This window comes from Leptonotus elevatus, chromosome 1, assembly GCF_054856555.1.
Source record: "Leptonotus elevatus isolate MCC_2025b chromosome 1, RoL_Lele_1.0, whole genome shotgun sequence".
Lineage (NCBI taxonomy): Eukaryota > Metazoa > Chordata > Actinopteri > Syngnathiformes > Syngnathidae > Leptonotus > Leptonotus elevatus.
The window spans coordinates 14,184,292-14,193,763 of NC_141239.1; the positions used below are offsets into that span (position 1 = coordinate 14,184,292).

The 9,472-nt window shown below is 41.5% G+C and overlaps 1 protein-coding gene across 1 annotated transcript in view; it reads right to left on the minus strand.

Annotated features, from left to right (window-relative positions):
* Positions 1-4,569, minus strand: part of LOC147180968 (ephrin type-A receptor 3-like) — a 153,060-nt gene extending 148,491 nt beyond the window's left edge. Inside the window, exon 1 of the mRNA XM_086075735.1 lies at positions 4,303-4,569. Within this exon, the coding sequence (XP_085931861.1) occupies positions 4,303-4,420 (118 nt within the window). The 5' untranslated portion in view covers positions 4,421-4,569. The remainder of the gene's footprint in view (positions 1-4,302) is intronic.
* Between the last annotated feature and the right edge of the window lie 4,903 nt (positions 4,570-9,472).

Here is a 9,472-nt window from a genome sequence, read left to right on the forward strand (position 1 = left end):
ATGCATGGGCACCAACCTCAGACTGACTATGTATTACACATATGCAGCCCCACCTTGCTCCAAGTGCGCTATTAGTGTTACTGAGGGGGGCGAATGAGAAAGAGCTGAACTAAGAACAGAAGGGGAAAACAATCCAAGAGAGATATAAAGCAAAGTAGGGCACATATGAGAGAAGGAGATTAGAGAAAAGAAAAAAAAAATCAGGTGGATGCTTGTGCTTTTTGGCGCCTCTCTTTTCTTTTTTTCTTTTTCTTTTTTTTTACTGCTCTCTGATGACAACAGCGATCTATAGCCTATTCTGTTCAAGGTCATGGTTGTTACACGGGAGTGCCGCCATCGCGGGCGCACAAAGGCACATTCACAGTGAGGTATGGCTCTGCCGATAACCGGTAGCAACCCTTATAGATTAAAGCAATTAAAGCAGAGGAGACCTTTGACCCTGCATTATACCACAGTCAGGAATCTTGTGCGAATCATTAGGATGGCGTACGCGCTTGCGTGTCAGTCGAGGGCATGTTTTACATATGCTTGTCTCTGCAATAACGGCTCACATTAACCTTACAAAGCAATAGCAGACATGGCCCCCACCACCACCGCCACACCTCTATCCAATGGAATGAAAAACTTTGCTCACGAGAAGTGCGCTGTGTATGCGGTATAGATTTGGTCTCTACTTACCAACGACAATCACGCTTGTTGATGATGTCATTGTACCTGCCTCAGTGTGAAAAGGGCTTCAAGCACTTCTACATCTATTACCTCCCTCATTTCTCAGCTGCTCGAGAACTACCGGGGCTCCCCACCAGCTATGGGCTGTGGCTTGCTAACTAACATGGCTAGCTAACGGTCTTGGAGCTGCTAAATTACTAATCCTTAACTCCATGGCAGCAAATAAGATATAACAAGTATTGCTATCACTAAACGAGGACGAAGAATAGTTAATCAGGTGACACAGACACATTAAGCAAAATAGAGAGCAAGAGAAGACAGAGAAGCTATGCTAGGCACTATGCTAACATGAAATGTAGATTAGCGCAAGGGTTTAGGTGGTAGAGTGCATTTTTAGCAGAAGTTTGGCTGAAACAACTATGAATGGCAAATGAGCAGGTCAATTATTAAGTGTTTGTAGAGAAAATAGCACAACAGTGATACACAGAAAGCATACATGTCTGAAAATTGGTAATGAACGTTACCGCATATGACAGCCAGGAGGAGCAGCCGCTAAATCAACAATATGGATTGCTCTGGACTGTAGATGTAGCGCACCATTACAAAAAAAATAATCCTAAAATGGCAACTTTTGGTCTGGTGAGTTCTTGCCATTGACATTTTCTATTTATTTTCTACTGTATGGATTTAGTGTATTTTTCCAAATTTAAAGACATTTACATTTGAGTCTATTTTTTTATTCAGTAATTTAGTCAAATACAATTCAATTTAAAAAAAATTGGCTTTTCAGGACAAATAATGTTATATTATTATGACAATGTGACTAATCAAGATTCATTCATGACGAAGCCTGCAATTAATTATATATGCTTTATTTTTTTATCAAGTCCCAGCCCTAAATTATTATAAATTAGAAAATGACAGTACATTTTTGTTTTTTGTTGCTTTATCACTGTAGCTTTGCTCATGGACTATAGAACACATTCAGAAGCACCTCCATTATAATTGTATGTAACCGTGAAGGATTCAATTTAAACCTTGATATTAGACCATATTACCTATAGTGGTTACCAAACCTTCAATATAAAGCACAGGGGTGTTCCACCACACTTAATAAATGAAAAACTCTCTTCTTACACTCTGCACTCACAGATTTACTCAGATTTACTGATTATTTAAATGCTATTGCCTAATTAGCATGACATGAAAGGAAGCTCCAGTCGTGTGTTTTCTAGGTTTGAGGGGGCTGCGCGTTAGAAACACAAAAATAGAAAACAGCGGAGAGGCAAGAAGGTGAAATAGAGAAAACAGACTCTAAACTGCAAAGATGGAGCCACACACAGAGTGCAGACCCGGGGGCACCCATCCTAATGTTACATCAGTTTGCCCTCAGGGTTCCCACAATACTGAACGAGTGCGTGGGGCTCCCTCTGCTGGTGCACAATCATCTCCTCCTAATCCCCTTCCTCTCTTTACTGCTTCCGATAAAGACTTTAAAAAGCCACTTGTGAAAAAAGTCATTTCCACTATAGATCATGTTCCCCTGTCTGCAGTTAGCACCAATTTCAAGCAATCTGATCAATTCCCCCTGTAGCACTTTGTTCCGCTTGTCCACCCTCACTAGCGTTTTTCTTGTAAATGCCAACAATTTCCGTACAAGATCACGTAGTAAACAGAGCTTGTTGACACTGAAACATGATTTTAGCTTACAATGTCAGCTCCGTCCAAGGGCCTTTGCACTTTAATTGGTCCTGAATGGGGAACTGTAAATTTTTATGACAGCCTCAGCCCTGTGGGTGGACGACGTGCATGGTCATACACACACGCATACACACACTATGAAATCAAACAATCAGTGTGGGCAGCAGTGGGTTGCTAAAAAATGACTTCAATATACACGCATATGTGAGCCACATTATGTACATAATCTTATATCCAGAACCAAAATTGTGTACAAAAAAAATAATCATGTTCAGTTTGATTGTGTGTTTGATGTTTAATAATCTCTTAATCCAAATTAGGAGTGCCCTTTACAGGTGTGCCTAATGATGTGGCCGGGAAGCAAAGGTGTTTACCATGGAGAAGTTGTGCTTGCAAATTGTGTAAAACAGCAGGACGCCAAGATCAGCCACACGGCGAGAGAACAACATCTCAAAAAAGTCCGTCTGTGTTCATATCAATTAAAAGCGTGAGCTGGCCGCAAACACTGCAGCTCATTTATCTAAATCAACAGGAGTTTCAATTCATCATCCTTCATTCCGCATTCACCTCAATGAATATTTCATCACATGCATTCTGCATTGTCTCCTCCTGTTTAAACACTCCTCCCTGACTGCCTCTCCTCATCCTCACTGCTCGTCTATCCTCCCGAGCCAGGGACAACTCCTCCGGGCGGTGACATACATTCAGCGTTGTACCTATACGCGGCGCTTACACACTCAAATTGGAGGTCTCATGCATGCTGGCTGAGGTGTAGCCTGCTTGGTGTGTGTGCTTGAAGTGGTTCATTGTGTGAGATCTGAGCATTTTTGTATTTGAAAATTGTTTATAGGCCGCTCCTTGATATTGTAACAAACATTTGATACGTTAGAAGTCTTTTGTTTAAGTACATTTAATTATCGTTAATAATTATGTTAATTTTGTGCAACTGATTAACCATCAGACTTGAAGCAATTGATACAAAATGTAGTGCACCACCAGCAGAGGCACTGTTGATTGAGTCTAATTAATTTGTTTAAAGAACAAATATATGCAAGCTCAACATGTTAGCAAAATATAACAATGTTTTAATTTGCTCCATAGTAAATCAAGGAGACTTCAATTAAATGTCAACCCCTCGTCCCAATTACTGGACTTTTCCCATAATAAGATCACAAGTCAAATCGAGCATTAATGCCAGATCCTCTTTCCTGTCGTCTAATTTGTAAACTTGCGCAGTTGGCCAAATCACACATGCAGCACTGACACTTCCTGACAGCATCATTTCTTCTCCTCGCCAATAACTTGCTTAATAAAGTGCTCATCATGAATCTCCCCGCCTGCGATGACTTTTCCCTCCTGCAAGTTGCCAGTAAACAAGCCATCTTGCATGTTTCAGCCCGAGAAGCAGTCAGGAGTAGTTAGCCACTAAATGTATTGGCCGAACATCGATGTTAATATAATAACAGAGAGAGGCTGTGACAAATGTAATGCAATTGCTGCCTCTCATTTGCTGACTGAGTTAGATGGCTCGAGTCCACAGACGAAAAGACATCATCATCCCTCAGCGTGTTTTAATGAACGTGTCTGGATGAGATTAGTGTTATTTGGGGGGGGGGGGGGGGGGGGGGGTTCATTGTTACAAGTTCGCCCACTTTGGTGTTTCTTGCTCACGTCAGCCTTCTATCGTCACATCATGTCATGCAAATTTAATGTCAAAATCCCGAGAAAAAGAGAGAAACGCTTCCTCTCCTTCATCTCCTCGCTCTTTTCGTGGCTCTTTATGCATGATTCAAAAACCGAGTGGAGCACTTCATCGGGAAGCTCCAGCGCTCCTCACCCGGCATCGGGCGCTCCAGATGGGGGCTCCCTCCACTGCATCCCCGCACCCCCTCCCTCCTAAGTAGACTAGACCGAGCACACCCACCTACCTACCTTCATTATCCGGATAATTCCTTAAGGCTCCGCACGGCGACAACACGTGAAAAAGCACCGAGGAGGTGAGCAGGAAAAGGGAAGGATAGATCCACAAGAAGCGCGGAGTCGGGGCCATTTTTCAGGCTGCGCTTCGCCCTCGATGCATCCCTGTTGGCGGCGTGGAGAGTGTGCGCGCGGCCGGGAGATGAAGAGAGAGGGAGAGAGAGAGGGCAGAGTGGAAGGGAAAGAGAGGGCGAGAGAGGTGGGGACGACGGGAAGGAGGGTCGCTAGTCAGCCAAGTGCTGTCAATCATCCGCCTGGCCCCCACGGCTGTTTGGGAACCATGTGGACGCCCTCGCGCAATGCTTCAACGAGAAGCTTGTTTGAAGTAGTGGGAAATAACAAAGTAAAAAAAAATAGGCTTTGTTACATTTTTCGAGTAACCACTTAAGTATTTTCTTATCACGGGTTTTCACGGGTTTTTTTTTTTTATTCATTCAGTGACCATTCTCAAAATGTATCATTTGAAACTTTGTATTAGTCCCAAATTGTCATTCCCCATTCAAATGAATGGAAATGTCATTAATCTGTTCCAGCCCCCCATCAAACATCAACAAAAGTTGGAGTGAAGTATTTTTATTTAAAAAAATAAACACTTAACAGTATTGTACTTTGACTAGAATGTAAATAAATAAATACATAAATAAAACTGTTTTTCACAGAGGACATAAAATATAGTACTGGGGCGGAGTTACATGCCGGATGGCACTAGGGGTGTAAAAAAAAAGAAGATTTGAATCGGAATTTTTTTGGAGATTTGACCAACTGAACCATTGCATTTTAAAATCGTTGTATCCTTGAATCGTACTGGACCCCCTGTGACAAATGCATACCAGGTATAAATTGATTTGCTGTTGCAGCGTTGCTGATGATTATTATTTTATTTTATTTTTTGATTAAATTGGCTAGTTTGGGTTTTGGAGAGATTTTATACACATTGTGGCATATCAATAAACATAAGCTGAGAAAAGTACAAAATGGTCTTGGCCGTCGGTGACAATTCATCACAGTGATTGGCTGTTAAGCTAGCGAGAAATAGAAATAGGTCATGAGATAGCAAATAAAAAGGCCCTATAAAGTAATTAATACAGGCATAGAGTAATAAAAAAAAAATCTTAGGGGTGCTGGGATTCAGTGAACGGAGTCCATTCAGTTCAGAAAGTTAGCAAAGCTTTGGATACGAGCACTATCCAAGTTAGTAAAAGAGGAGAACTATTTTGTGTGCAGGGAGTTTTTTCTCCCCTTTGTGCCAAGTTGTCAGAATTGGTATCGTATATAATTGACAGCAGAAACCCATTTTTACTTTGGTACTTAAGTCCATTTCAGAGTCTGCACTTTTTTTTCCCTTTAACTTTATTAAAGGAGTTGAATCGATACTTTTACCCAAGTCTTTTTTTCTATACAAGTATCTGCCACCTCTGTAATCAACTGGCTGGCCCCTCTGGCTGATTGTGAGCCTGTGGATGCCCACGCACAGCACTGCAAACTCAAGCTTATTTACAATGACACTAGGGATAGTCTCTGCTCCGTTGAACAACAAATGTGCCACATTAACACCAACCTATTACTTTGAAGTGAAGCAGCTTCAAGCATACACGTTCTTACACTTGTAAGGGCAAATGAGAAATGTCCACAACTGGCAAAGCATTTTTTTTTTTTGCCACTCAGTTCTTAAGTTTATCAAAGTTGTGGAAACATCTTGTTTTGAGTCGTTTCAACGCTAGTACCAGTACAACTTAGTAGGTAGTGGTAACCAAGTAGGCTACTTGGACTTTGTTGCTTCCCACCACTGGAAATGTTACAACAAAAAGCTCTAAAGACATTGTGGAATGACCATTTTGTGTATGAGCAACTTTCATCAGTAACATGTCACTGGCATCAGGCCAAAACTGTCATGTCTGGGAAGATCTGGTTTTGGTTGAGGGTCCCGATTGTTCCTGAGTGGGTTCCAGCCCTTCCGCGGGTTGACCAATCCGGGCCCTCAGCCATTTGTGCCTGGCGCCAGGTGTGGCTAGTTACCCAATTTGTGTGGGTGTATTTAGTTCCCGGGTGGTGATCAGTTGGCGTGGGATCATTGCCGCTTGTCACGGTCACCACCGGAGTTCTGTCTGTCATTTTGATTTTGTAGCGTTTCACTTTGTTGTTTAGTTAGCATTAACCAGTACCCTGGTTAGTGTTTTCTGTCAAATAAAGCACACCAGTTTTGCCCGCACTCCTGCTGTGGTTCTCCTGCCTCCCTGCATTTTGGGTCCTCCACTTCACACGCCGACAGACACCACGCCGCTCCGTGACCACACCGTAAAAAAAAACTTGTATCTCTGAAATTGTCATTTTTCAGGAGACCCCCAAAACAGCATGTTCGTTCGACCATTAAGATTGCATCATCAAAGAGAGACAGCCATTTTCAGCACTTTAGGATTGGTCAATAAACATGCGGAGTGGGCAAAATGACAGATTTTTGAAAAAATTAGAAATTTGCCAATGTATAAATCATGAGGTTTCAGCATGACATCAGTGATATGTGCCTTCACTTTTAGCATGATGTAGCCTGTTGGGTGGATTTACACTGTAAATCAATATATGATATGATATGATATTACATTATATTTCATTATATTATCTGTGATTGGCTGGCAACTAGTTCAGGGTGTACCCCGCCTACTGCCTGAAGCCAGCTGGGATAGGCTACAGCACCCCACGACCCTTGTGAGGACAAGCGGTTAAGAAAATGGATGGATATTATATTATATTATATTATATTTGTATTTACAGGTATGTAACAAATGAAATAACCCACATTCAGCAATGGGCTGTGGTGTGACAAGGTTTAAATAAACAAAACAAAACAAACTATTTGTGTTGCTTGGGAAGATATGGAAGTGTATACATCAGTATATTTCAATACCGTCGACCTCACATTAATGGATTATATGCGATTTGTGCGCAAACGGCGCACTCGCAACGGCTGATCTTCAATAGGAATAACATTTTCCCTCACATTTATCTGAAAACATCTGACTCAGGAGTTTTTGGGGGGTGGAATATAGTTAATTAATATAATGTTGGACCATTTAGTTAATTTTTCAGTACATGCTATGATGTATGAATCAGAGCAGAATCAAAATAATATTTATTACTTAAAACAAGCCGCTACAACATTTAGGACATGAGCACGAAATTTAAGAAAATAATGCAATAGTGCTGCAATCCTGATACAGCAACAAGTATGCAAAAGATGCAGAGTCGTGCCGAATTATGCGGCAGTGCGGTAATTCTGATCAACAATAGTTATGCAAATGATGCAGATTGACACGTCTATGAATACAGCACTATGGCGCTACGGGGATGTGCAAAATGTCAGTGTGCAAAGCGTCACTATGAAATTATGAGTCAAGTGTTTAGGAGGTTAATACGAGCAAGGGAAAAGAGCTATTGGAATGTCTGTGTCATGATTGGGGTCAGCTGGTTCTGTTTTCCCTTGCAGTTGCTGGGGAAACAGCTGGAGGGCGGATCCTGCCAAACGCACCTGCTGCCCATTAGTTCATCAGGCCAAAATAAAAGCCTGGCAGAAACAGCAAGGAGCGTCGGGTTATTACTCCGTGACGCTACTCACCAGACCTGATGTTGGGATTCTGCTACCGTTCTAGGTGCAATCTTTCCAGGTGCTGTGGACACCACGCGTGTTTTGACTGGTAGCAATTCTCCGTGGATCCTGTTTTTGATTAAAACTAAGTTACCAGCATCCCTGCCGTGGCTCTCCTACCTTCCTGCATTTGGGTCCTCCACTCCGTGATCGTGACAGTCTGGTAGTTTCAGGGTTTAATATTCAAATCTGACAATATTTAGCCTAATGAGATTTTGATTTTTTTGGGGCACTACAAGCTCTTTTTTTAAAATGATATTAGGTTTAATTTGTATGGATTATGATGACATTTGACTGTTTTTACATACAGAATATATACAAGTCGCATTCCGAGCAGTATCAAGGCAAGTCACAGCTGGTCCCACATGGACTTGAACCTGCAACCTTTCAATTCATTTACATTTTGTTCCATTAGTCTACTGAACATTAACTGTGTGCCCACATGCAGTAATATTACAATGTTTGTTTTTGGTGTAAAAGTGAGTGGATGCGTGTAACCGCCGCCACAAAGACACCGCAACAACTCCAGACGTCTCGTTACTGCTCCACACTTGTTAAGACGCACAATAGACCGTGTGCTACGAGCAGGAAAAACACGTGCGTCTTGTTGTATAAAATCTTGTCAATTAGCCCAAGCAACATGGGCACACGCCATTGTGGGGATTAGTGTCAACTCTGTCTTCTCACACTTGTTGTCACGTTTCCTGCAAATGTCACCAACATATGCTGAGGCTGACACATGCGATATATTCCACAGCAGTAAAACATGAAAATGTATTCAGCCTATATTGCGCAGCTTTGATTTCGGTTTAGATGCAGGGGAGTGCGCACGTGTTGGCAGCTCTTGGGATGCCAGCAACCGACTGTCTTTAAACATGAATAAATAATGTGCGAAGCCTCATATAAAATGTGTGAGGAGGAGCTGAGGTCAAGCTCGCCGTCTTTTAGCACGTTATGCAATCGCTAGTTGACAGCACCCATGTGGTGAAACCTCTGCCCTTGATGCAAGATGCTGTTTAAGAGGGTTTGACTTCACTTGCTTGTGCACACGTTCGCTGGCCACAACATTAGGTACTCCTAGATAAAAATGAAAAATGTTCAAAAGAAAAAACACTGAAGAAATGATATTTTGACACAATGAAAAGTAGGCAGTGCACAGGTTATATAGCAGTGTAAATGTATTGTTGTATCAAAATGAGTCACAATACAGCCATTAACTAATTCACTGCCAATGACGGCTATAGACGTCAAAAATTCATTTGAACTATTTCTATTAGTTTAACATTTTTTCCCCACTTTTGTTAACAAGAGTATACAAACTTGGGGGAAAAATACTGTACATTTAGAACAGATATAAAATGTGTGATTAATCATGAGTTAACCAGTGAAGTCATGCGATTATGATGAAAAAATGTAATTGCCTGACGCCCCTAATTTTTAATAATATTTTCTTTTTTTTAAAGAAAAAGAAAAGATTACTAAAAA